The following is a 12,712-nucleotide window of genomic DNA, read 5'->3' on the forward strand; positions in this document are numbered from 1 at the left end:
CCGAGTGAGGCAGAGCCGAGGGGGCCGGCCCAATTCGAGTAGGGTCAGTGACAATGGGGCTTTAAACTCCACTGCTTGAGACAGAGACTCACCCCTGATCCAGAGGATCCACCTTTGTCCAGTTGAGAACCATGGCCTTCTGCAATTCTGCAAAGATCTGGTCCAGTGTTTCACAGACAGGATGAAAGCCACATTACTACTCTTGGATCTGAGGTTCAACAATCAGTCAGAGCCTCCTCTCCAACACCCCAAAGTAGGAAGAAGTGAGAGAGTGACAATATGATGGTGCGTCAAAGCAAAAGGTGTTGATATGACATTTATAGATGCCATCCTAGTTGCCTGTGGATATATAAAAATACTGCAGCGACTCAGAAAAATAACTCCCATTCTCCATTTGCTTCAGTATAACAATAATTGGGAGCACAATTCTAAAACCACACATTCCTAAAGAAAAAAATAATAATTAAACCACTAACAACTTAATCCATTACTTGACTAATTTGTTGAAGGTTACAGTGACACAACCCCATCTGGTGATCAGCAGCTAAGGCCCCTTTTTTAATTGGATTCAGACTGCCCTATGGTCTCTACAACACCTAACATCATTTGCCACTGGATCATAGCAAACTTGCCTTTACAACAGCCTGCAGGCAAGCATGACACTGCCACACACTCAGTACTCGTCAACTAGGTTTTTATAGCCAAAATTAAACAATGCTACCACTATCAAGTAATATATCCTTACTTACACCTCCTAATAATCTACAGCAGTGGTTTTCAGTTCTGGTTTTGTCCTGCATGTTTTAGATGTGTCTCTGCTCCAGCACACATGAATCAAATGATTGCATTATCTCCCCAGCAGCCATCCAGGACTGCCTTGGCCTCTTTGTCACCAGTTTGTTTAAGTCAGTTGTGTGAAAGCAGGGAGACACCTTAAACCTGTAACATGTACAAATGTTTGCGCCTTCATATGTTTTGGTTTGTGTAGTGGACAGCTTCAGCCGTTCGCTACATTTGTCTAACATGCATTATTTGTTGTTCTTTTTCGGAAGACTGTAGGCCTGGATTTTACTAAAATCATCCATGTGTGTTTCCGTCGCATAATGAAGTATGAGGTAATGGCTGTCCGAAATTGGCACAGCAGTCCGAAGCTCCTTTCCTGCCCCCGATATACAGTTTTAATGTTGACCTCATCAAAGGTTAAGGAACAGGAGCTAGGATCCGGAGCTGGGGCTATAATTAGAAAATTTCGGATAGAGCCAATTTGTGTGTTAGATCTGTTTCAGTTCAGAGTTCTCTGCCCTACCAACCATGCCGTCATGTGCAGTAATCTTATTCTGGCCCAGCGTTCGGTGTGCATATCTTGGTGAGGGTACTTAGCAGGAATCACACCCCAGCTCCAAAGTCAGTGCATTTCATGATCACTGGGAGTTAGTCACACTGAGACAGGGAATCCTGAAGTTTGTGTTTTTTTTTAAATTGTATTTTTTTTTTTGTTTCAATTTAAAACCTATTAGCTTTTGTTCTGTCTTTATTTTTAATTATAATGTGAGGGCTTCCCTTTGACACAAACACACTTTGTGTTTGAACTTCAACCTGAAAGACTCACAGCTACCTTGAACGCCAAGCAGCCAGCAAAGTTAAACCTTTGTGCTATTTGGAGATTTGTATGCCTCTCTCTACCCGGGGGTCCTACCCCCCCCCCCCCCCCCCCCCCCCCCCCCTCAATGCATACCAAACAAAGAGCCTGATTGTGGCACTTTATTAATTGCTGTGTAGAGTCTGGCTTGTTTGATCCCCCTGTTTTCTGAGATCCATCTAGTTGCCGTGAAAGTAGTGGTGAGGATAGATATGAAGCTTTGACATGAAGCCAACTTTGTTAAAACTCTCTTGTGACCAATCTAAGTACTCGGGTCAAGCAAGTACATTGCTGTTGCTGTTCGTAGGTATCTCCATGCTTCTAACTCACCATGATAGTGACCCATCATGATTTCACCTTAGATGTTTTTTGACTGCTCAAAAAGGGCAACTTCCAAGCCAACAGGCATTATGAGCGTAAGCTGCGTGTTAAAAAAACCCCACAAATCTCACTTAACCCTGAAGCCAGAGGCATCTGTCTGTCATCGATGCTCCATGGAACAGCTTCTTAGAAGACGTTTCCAAGATCCTGCTGAGACTATTCATATTATAGCTGATTTCTGTTTCTGTATGCAAGCTTATCTGGGGTAAAAAGACCCATAAGAATTTCTCCTCAATACTGAGGGAAAAGGGTTATGATTGCAAAGTTATGAAAGAATAACAATATCTCCCCACCTTTGGGATATCTAAATTGCTTTTTGGAACAAAACCAACAAACAAATGCCTTACATGTTCAAGCATGTGATTGCCATTTATACCAAATAAAACAAGTCAGTACTGACATCTATTATGTGAGCTTCAGCGATATACTGCAGATTTATATTTAAAGCAATGTTCAGTAAACCTTGTAAAAATCCAATATTGTCCCATAGAAACAGACAATTGAAGGAACGTTTTCAGGTAAATGGGGGAGAAAAATAACTGTGAAAATAATCTGTGTGTGTGACCGTACACAGAGCAGAATATAAATGCAACTCCATCTGTGCATTTTCAGGGTGAATTTACTTCACTGATGAAAGGGTTGGTCAGCAGTGACTATCAACATACTGGTTCAATTTTCTCAGGCAAACACATAGCTCCTCCAGTGTTACACAAATCTTAGCTCTATTTATTTCACATTTGCTCTTTTCTTTTCAAATAGCACATGCTTTTAACTAAAGAAAAAAAAATAACTGACAGCATCTAATTACTGTTCATAACTTCTTAATCATAAACTCATTGCAAAATAATTCAACATGTGATTTACGTTTTGTTGGTTCAAGGAATGTAAAATACATTGAAGCTTGGTTTTAACTACAGCTTAGTCCCCCTCCCTCCTTATGCCTTACAGTTTTCCCTCTACCTGTCTCATCTTGTTGCCCTCCCACCCCTCCTGGCAGCTAGCTGTCTCCTTCCGGAAAACAAAACAAGCTTCCACACTCAGGCCCTCCCTCTATCCTGAGAGTCCAACTTGCCAGATAAGTCGTGACTGAGCAGACGGGCTACTTTGCCTCCAAATCCTTTCTCTGACTCTGTTGCAGTATTTGCACCAGCAGTGGTTATGAGGGTGCACTACTAATCGGTGGCAATTGACCAAAAACTGTGACGAGAAGAGTGGAATTTGTCAGGCTGTCTGTGGTTCATGTTTTCATGTTAGGCTCAAATTGACGACCACGTGTACCGAGAAACATCTTACTCCCAACTTGTGTGTCTGATATTGTTTGCTTCAGATAAGACAAGGGTAGAGAAGGATACGCTCATGCTGAGACAGAAATACCCTAGAACTGTATGATAAAAGGAATAATAACATCACAGACTGAGCAAAAGATCTAGAACGCAGTAATTTTTCAGAGATAAAATGAGACATTATACATTTGTGTTGTGACTCCATACAACAAGCATCTCTGACTCACTATTATCCTCTGAGTGATATGGATCTACGTCAGGATTTCCCAGGATGTTTGTCGTTTAAGACACTTCCAAAAATGAGGCTCCATCAGTGTGATGTGAGTTGCCTTCTAAGATCTTCAATCCAACTTATCGCTTTTGTTTTAATTGACTGTGGCTTCCTTGCCTCTCCACTTGCGTTATTTCATAGTGATAAAGCTGCAGAATGCAACCGCAGCGGCTGCCATTGTGAAAAACAATTAGCGGCTTGCGATAGAGGCCAAATCCACAGCAAATATTGCACTTTAAACATGAGGGTTTATGGTCCTATCTGTTTTCTTTGTTTTAATTTGGAGCACAGCCAGATAACAAGCATAATAGATGACTGTCATTATGAGAAGATTGTAGAGCAGTATTGGTTAGTGTTTTGCATATTGCCAAGCATCATTTGGCAGAAAAGGGGATTTGTTTTAAGTGGAGCCAGTATTGAGAAGCAGCAGCAATGCAGAATTACAGTGTTATATCGCTGTACAATTGTCTTTTTAAAATACTTAAGATGGGTGTTTATTGTGCCACCAGCTCTGTATTTAAAATCTCAAATGGACTTACATAAAAATAGGTCTGGTTCAAAAGGACCAGGTGAAATCTCCCCATAGGTTACATGGTCCCTGTGGTTAAAATGGCCATAGGCTGTCAAAACTTGAGAACAAGACTAACAAATTACTTCCTGTGTTTTGTTTTTCAGCCTAAAGCAACACCAGCAGTAAGTCAGACCACATGGGAAGGAAGAAGCAATGAAGACAGAGTGGGATAAACAACTTCAGAAAAAAAAAGGACCTAGTGCAAGAAAGTAGTGCAGATTAACTACAGTGTGTATGCTTGTTTGTTTGTCTGTGTGTGAGTGTGTATGTATAGGTGAGTGTTGTGGGCATCTATGCACATATCTAAAGTGTGTGTACGTAGGGAATAATTGTGTGTTCATTTCTATATCCGGGGTATATTCAGTATGATGTTTTTGATTGTTTAACAGTCTGAACAATCTTCAGAAAAATTGCAGCTGAGGATTTCTCACTTAGCTCCTCATAAATTGAACTGATGTCACTGCACTACCCAGACTGGTAGTAACCGTTGCGACGATCGCTACAGAACAGAAGTACTAATAACTCTGTGACTAGCGGTCCCCAAGTGCTCTGACAGTGATCCAAGTTTGGATACGATCCTTTATGTTGACATGTTTCTAACACAGCGCCTTGCAGAAGAATTCATACTCCTTGAACTTTTTCATATCTTCCTACATTACACACACAAACTTTAATGTACTACACGGGTGTTAATGTGACCACAGCTTTCATATTGTTTTACAAATAATAAAATCTTATTCAGGTGCAGTAAGAAAATTCTTTGTAGAACTATCTTCCACCGCAATAATAGCTTGAAGTCTAGTGGGGTATGTTCCTACCAGCTATGCACATCTAGAGGGTGAAATCTTTACTCAGTCTTCTTTGGAAAGTAGCAGAAGCTCAGTCAGATTGGATGGAACATCAGTGACCATATACAGTCATACTCAATAACTTAGGATTTGCAATTTGATGAGACTTGTTTAAAAGTACCATTTGAAAGGTATTGAAAATACTTTTCACTTAGCCTAAATATTTGCACTATAATATTTTTTTTTATTTGTCTGATTTTCCAATATTAAATGTCATATTTTAGTTAGCAGCTTGCAGAATATCCTCATAATTAACAGAAATAAGGGTTTTAAAACATTGTGTTTTAACACTCAGTGAATTGGGTTACTTAAATAAATTAACTTAATAACATTCTACTTTATTAAATATGACTGTATATGCAAGACATGGCACGAGTTCTCTGTTGAATTTAGGTATTTTCTGGGCCATTGTAAAACAAGCTCTGATCTGGCACTGGCGGTTTTTTGGAGGGTTGTTATTGTCCTGGAAGGCATCACTCTTCCCATCATCACTGGCAAGCTTGAATGTCCTCCTGAGTGAAAACATCCCAACAACATGTCATGAAAACCACCATCATGTTTCTGAGCAGGCACAGTTAGTTCAGCCTGTTAGTTTTCCACCACACGTTGCATTGAGGCCAGAAAGTTCAGTTCTGCTGTCAGGAAACTATGGCATCTTCTTCAATCTGTTTGCTGTGGTCCCTACATAGTCTGTGGAGAAATGAAAAACAGACGTTCTATTACTTTCTCTTGACAGTTCAACAATCTTCATACTCTTCTATAAAGATCATGGGTCTGATTTATAAAGCCTTTGTGTGGAATCCATGCTAAAAGTGTACGCACGCCCCAAAAAATAAAAAGACGTACGCAAAAAAATTCTGATTTATAAGACCATCCACACGTACACCAGCACGCCAATATCCTTTGAATATCACAGCTGTACCTGAACGTTTGCGTACCTGGTTCCACCTCATGTTCGGCCCTTTATAAGCCCAGATTCAACCATAAATGGTCAATGCAAAGCAGCTCATGAATGTTAATATGTGTCATAAATAGGTCAGCTGATATTTTTCTTTTCTCATGGTGAAATTACTCCCGTGGAGAAAAAGCTAAGAAATTGGGGGGGTCGGGGAGGGGGGGGGGAGAGGGGGAGGGATCATAGAGAGGCATTTATTAAATGTGTAAATCAGAGACAGAAACACATATGTTGCCCACATTAAAAGAACTTGTTAAAATTTAACAAGTTCTGATTGCTGTTTTACCCCCAGATTCCACATCCTACAAGACTGCTCCGTTATGTTCTCGTACTTGTACATCTGACCGACGGAGCAACTACGTTATTATTTTGATTAATTGCAAAAAGCGGTATGAGAGGTAGGCGCACCTACGCTCTGGGGGTTGAAGAGCGACCTTTCAGCACCTGGGAAGGAGGGGTAGCCACTTACCCTTATGGGTTGTAGCAAACTATATGCTCGGACTCTAAAGTAGCGTATTGGCCATGAAATATTAGATCTCTCAAACTGCATTTCCTGCTAATTCTCCCATCTCCACGGTCTTCAGTTCCAGTCCACCGTGCAGCATTACACACAAGTGTATTTGATTGTTTACAGCAATTAAAGTAATTGCCTTACACCTTATCATAGTTTATCTGCTAATCTCACCCTGGTAATCATGGGAGACGAATGCGATGGTAGAAAATCCAGATAAAATGTTCTACAAACCTTTATTTAAGATGTAAGTTGGTCACAGTAAAGGGTGCTCAAATATATGCATGCCACACTTTTAAACTTTTTATTTGTCAACAGTTTTGAAAATGATGCAATGGTTTTCCTTTCTAACATGAAAAAATTAGAAAAAGTTAAAGCAGTATCTATTCATTTGCAAGGCACTATAATGCAGTGATGAGGATGATGTTGGTGGGGGTGTACACACAGTTCACTTTCAGACCACTTGATATCTACTCAGGCCCAGACTTGGAAGTCCAAGAGCACGAAAATCCCCCATGACCTCAGCCACTACGGACTGCATGACTTGCCTACGTTCAAACAAAAAGTACTTTTTGTTTTGAATATAGTAATGCATGTCAGTGTTGTGGAATGGTCTCATTTCAATACATGTATCCCTCCTAATCAGAACCTGGAGATAGAAGGGAAACCAAGCTAAGAGACTTTCAGAGTTTTACTGTCGAAGAGAGTCTGTGAATCATCTACTGTTGAAAACATTCCCACTGCACTAAATACTGATGTCAAATGCAGGTTGGAGGTGACAGAAGCTGTCTCTGTAAAGGGCAACATGTAGATAATATTTCTATATTTTTCTGTTGCTATAGCCAGAGGAAAATCAGCTTCCCTCCCTTCTCATGTAGCACCTAAAATAATTGGGATTGTTTTCGATGCATGCAACCATTGCATTGATATTACTTTTTCAAGCCTACTTATTGTGTGGTTTGGCAGTAGTGCTGCTTTTTAGGAATAGCTTTGTAATGCATTACAGCACATGCTTGCAATGGAACTAAAAGGTCACTTTTAGAAGTGATTTATTCATCCAACAATGGAAAACATTTTGATACATAGATATTAGAGCTGTCATTGCGATATAATGGCCCTGTGTTGTTTCATCTGTCCAAGAGTTTCACTAAAGGTTTATACCTTCATACAATGAACAAGAAGAGATAGCAAGGAGAGTAGCAGTATCTCTGATTTTATATCAGTTATAGGAAGAACTAACAAAAAAAGAAATCTGAGCTATCCTCTGTTAATCACTGTTCCAGTAAAAAAGGTTACACATACTCAACAGTGGCAGTATGCCTTTAGTCTCTTAATGATTTATTGGAAAAAAAAAAACATTTTAGCTAGATTGCCCCAATAAAAATAACTAAAGTTAATTTTAAACAACAAATTTAGTGTTTATTGTGGATTACCTTGAATCCACATTGTCGAAATAATACACACAGGCTCAAATAAATATATATTTTTTCCCACTAATATTTGGTCATATGTTAGTTTAAAAAATTCCACTACAACAAGTTATTTTTTCTAGCCATCAACAAACGTCTTGCATAAATCTGGCTTGATGTTGCACCTCTGTTGTTTGCATTTATGGACCTCATTTAATAATAGTCTCATGTTTTCTATCGGGTTTGGTTAACGTGTTAGCCTGTTTTATCCATATCAAGACCAAGGGATCAATATCCTGTTGTAAAATCCAGTTACGTCCAAGTTTATTGATCTATTGACGAATTGATCACAATTTGTATATTTAAATGGTTGTTTTGGTATTGTTGTTTGTTTCATCCACTATGACGTGCTGCTGCTTTTCTTGGCCATGTCACAGACGTCTTGATCTCAATGGGTCTTTTATCTGGATAAATAAAGATTTAATAAAAAAAAAAAAATTAAAAGCTTTGCTGATTTCCTACGATGAAGGTGAAGAATTTGGATGTAGTCCTCTTCACTATTTATGTTGCCAAATGCACCAATATCCCAGCAGCAAGACAGTCTCACAGCATGATTCTACGACCACCATGCATGACAGCTGGGCCGGTGTAACATTGGAGAACCTCACCTCAGTTCCTCTAATTCATCTTATCTTTGTCTCCTCTGACCATAAAACTTTAGAAGAGTTTTAGGTTGACCATGAGGGTATTTAGCATAGGAGCCTTTTTCTTGGTTGACATCCATTCAGTGAATGGCAAAACAAAACTTCCTTTTCTAGGAACAGTGAAACTGTGGTATTCTAGGCATTTTTAATTCCACTTCAATAAATATCCGAGCAGAATTATATGAAAATCTTGTTACTGGCTGCATGAAGTCTGTCATCAAGATGCTACTTGCTAAGGAACATTTGGCTGTGTGCATACCTTTGAGCTTATGTCTATAAATTTGACCATGTGCAGGAAAGGAAATCTACAAAAATGGTGTTGACACAATTTATGTTTTATAAACTACTGGTTTGTTCATAATCAGCTGTGATTCTTGCAAGAAAGCTATCCTGGGTAAGCTTAGAAGCTGCAAACAGCAATAGCAGACAAGTCAGCAATGTGGAACAACCACATATTATCACATGGTGTAAAACATCAGGGGGTGCTGCTTTTATTTACTCACAGGGAATTAGGCCAAAGGAAAAGTTGTTTGGGGTGCAACTTACATGATTTTTTATTTCTTTTTTTCTATTTTAATTGCTAATGGTGGCCTCCCAGGTCATGCCGTCCTTGGAATAGACCAACATTGCCCAGTAATAAAACACTAATGTGTATAGTAATGTTACCTTGAAGAAAGTTTAAATAAATCCTTAAAGTCCACAATTAAGGACATGATTGCTATGATAAGGGAATGGAAACTAATAACTGAAATAGCATTTTGCTTTTTATGGTGTGAAAAAAAATATTTAATGTTTTTTTTTTTTTCTTTCTTTCTTTTTACCTTTTTACAATTAGCGGGATTAACTACACTTGACCTTTTAGGAAAGTTTTCTGTCTGAACGATGGATGAAGTAAATTTTTTTATGCAATCGTGCTATAAGATTAACAATGATAGACTGTGGGGTTGAAATGAGACATTTTCTCAATGAAAAAAGTAGTGTGTGTTCTTTAACAATAGCTGCAGGTGAAAAATGTGTTTTGAAATGAAGAGTTTTGTATTTATAGTGTTTATCTGCAATGAGCCAAGAGTGATAAAGTTTATTATAATAATGAAAGTTATAATATGCAGGCACTGAAATAAAATCATGTGATGGGTTGTTGTTGTTGTTGTTGTTGTTGTTTTTAAGTTAACCTGACAAATGGGATGAAGGATCAAAATCTCACGAGTGGTCATATTTGCTAATAGGATTCGTGATGAAAGTTTTCATCAAGAAATCTAGAGTCCTCATGATAAACATCATCTTACATAACTGATAAAGAACTGCCAAAAAAAGATTCAAGATACTGCTATTTTTTTAGCCGCAACAACAGAGGGGAAGTTAGAGTTTTTTATGTGCATCAGACTGTTTTAATGTCTATTTACTCTGACTGCGCTCTGTTGCACTGGTTTACTCACAATAGATATGTGTCAATATGTCAGCCCGTGCTAAAGGCCTTCTGTACCATGAGTCACATATTTTAGTAAATGTTACATAATATATGAGAGAGCTTCGTCTATGAGTAGAAATTGTGTGATGAGATCATTTTCAGTGGGTGTCAAAATGTGAAGCTGCTAACTGCGCTGACAGCAAGAGGCTCTTTGTTAGATGTTCACTGTTAGCACATTTGTAAACACACCTGGTGATGAATACAATGAAACTGACATCTATATCTGTTGTCTCTTTCAAAACCCAAACCAGTTTTTCTTGCCCCTTTTATTCTTTGCGCCAAAAAGAAGACATTTAATAAAATATTCCTCACGAATGAATGAATAGCCTAAGGCTTTTGCAGAATTTACATGATTTTGATCTTGTTCAAATTATCTTTCATTTCTTTACACAGCGTCTCGTTCTGCATATAGAGATCCTTAAATACTTAATTAAAACAATAGATGCACAGGGCATTTTGTTGTCAGCATTTTATCTTTCTTTTCTTTTTCAAGCATTGGCGTTTCATTAATTCTGATTTATTTTTAAGCGCTATACAATTAGAAAAATGTACAGTACTATGTAAATGTTAGGGGTGGGTATAGAACAATGCTATGAACTAAGAAGGCTTTCACAAACACAAGCAGCGATTATTTTGTTTTTGTCAATTTACAAAATGCAAAGTGAGCAAACAACAGAGAAATCTGAATCACATTAGCATTTGCTGTTACTAACCTTTGGCTTCAAACCAGCATCAATTCTAATAGGTACACTTTCAAAACGTTAGGGCTTCTGTAGGATTGTAGGTCAACCACCAGTCACTATGGCAAGACTGAGCAAAAGGTTGACACAAGGTACTTATGCTGCATCAACAAGGTCTCTCCCAGACAAATATTTCAAATCAAAACAGACATTGGCTGTTCAAGCTCTTCTGAATGAGTACAAAGAAATTGGCAATCTTGAGAATCACAGAAGCAGTGGTTGGCCAAGGAAACTTAGTGCAGCAGATGGAAATCAAATCATGCTTATTCCTTTTCAAAATCAGAAGATGTTCAGATGTGCCATCAGCTCAAAATGGGTGGAGGTCAGTGTGACCCATGTACACCCTTCTTCTGTTCAGAGAGGACTTGCCAGAAGTGGTCTTCATGGAAGAGTTGCAGCCAAAAAAAAAAACATACGTTGAAAGAGCCGACATGGAAACAATGCCAAGAGACTCAACTATGCATGAAAACAAAGTAAGCCAGTTGCTGTAAAATAGCAATAAATTCTCTGGACTGATGAGTCAAGATGTTATATCTTTGGCTTTAGCAAATGACAGTTTGTTCTCTAAAAGCTTGGAGAGGCAATAATCAGTGTTTGCATGCAAAAGTAAAGCATGGTGGAGGTTCCTTGCAAATTTAGGGCTGCATGTATTCTGCAGTAGGACAGCAACCACCAACCAGCCAAGGTCATTAAGAACTATCATCAGCATAAATAAGAACAAGATGCCCTGGAAGAGATGATGTAGCCCTCACAGAGCCCTGATATCTCAATATCATCCAGTGTTTCTGGGATTACAGGAAGAGAGAGAAGGATATGAGGAAGCCTAAATCCACAGATCTGTGGATAGTTCTGCGAGATGTTTGGAACAACCTAAAGCCAAATTCCTTTAAAAACTGTGTACAAGTGTACCTGGAAGAATTGATGTGCAATCTTGAAGGTAAAGAGTAACATCAAACATTTAGATTTAGATCTCTCTTCTATTCATTCACTGCATTTTGTTGATTGATAAAAATAAATGACACTGCTCAAAACAATGCATCAGGCTATTTCAATTTCCTGAAATATCATTGCAGCAACTCAAAATGTTATTCAGTAGTTCGTATGGCCCCCATGTGTTTTTCTGCATGCCTGACATCGTCGGACCCACTGCAGCAGCAAAGCTTCTAACAATGGGTCTAAGGACTTGATCCTGATAATGGCCGTCAGGCATCCCCAGACCAGCACTGACCCACCACCAATGCAGAACAATATTCTAGCGGGCATAAGGTTCATTGCAGTTTCTCCAGAACCTTTCATCTCTGTCACATGAGCTCAGAGTGAACCTGCTCTCATCAGTGCCGAACCTGCCAATTCTGGTGTTTTCTCTGGTAAATGCCGGTGCCGGGCAGTGAGGACAGGGCCTACTAGAGGACATCAGACGCTTTGGCCACCCATGAGTAATGAGTCTGTATCTAATAATCTGTCCCGAGACATTCACGCCATTGGCATGCTGGAGGTCACTTTGTAGGGCTCTGGCAGTACTTATCCTTTTCCTCCTCACACAAATTAGCAGATACCGGTCCTGCTGATAGACTTCCAACAACCATGCCCAGCTGTCCTTGAGTAACTGCCTGTCTCCTACAATCTCCTCCATGCACTTAAAATTGTACTGGGAGACCCAACAAACCTTTTGGCAGTGGCACATATCAATGTACCATCCTGGTGGAGTTGGACTGAGCCCAGGTATGGCTTCATGGTACCAGTCGTGTAAGCCATAAGGAAAATGAGGAAGGGGAAAAATGTCTGTGGTCTGTTTTTTGGGTTGTCTCATTGTTTCCCCTTTAGTGTACCTGTGGGTTGATTTCAATGACCTCAGAACACTCAACAGTGTTTAACAACCCGCTCTACTATTGAACTGACCAGATCCATGTTCCATAAATTTAACTCACTTTT

General features: G+C 39.1%; 1 protein-coding gene across 1 annotated transcript in view; it reads left to right on the top strand.

Moving 5' to 3' along the window:
• The window catches only part of zgc:171482 (zinc finger protein), a 64,666-nt gene extending 59,201 nt beyond the window's left edge, over positions 1–5,465 (top strand). Inside the window, exon 6 of the mRNA XM_012880649.3 lies at positions 4,250–5,465. Within this exon, the coding sequence (XP_012736103.1) occupies positions 4,250–4,271 (22 nt within the window). The 3' untranslated portion in view covers positions 4,272–5,465. The remainder of the gene's footprint in view (positions 1–4,249) is intronic.
• Positions 5,466–12,712: the final 7,247 nt, after the last annotated feature.

This window comes from Fundulus heteroclitus, chromosome 22 (genome assembly GCF_011125445.2).
Source record: "Fundulus heteroclitus isolate FHET01 chromosome 22, MU-UCD_Fhet_4.1, whole genome shotgun sequence".
NCBI lineage: Eukaryota > Metazoa > Chordata > Actinopteri > Cyprinodontiformes > Fundulidae > Fundulus > Fundulus heteroclitus.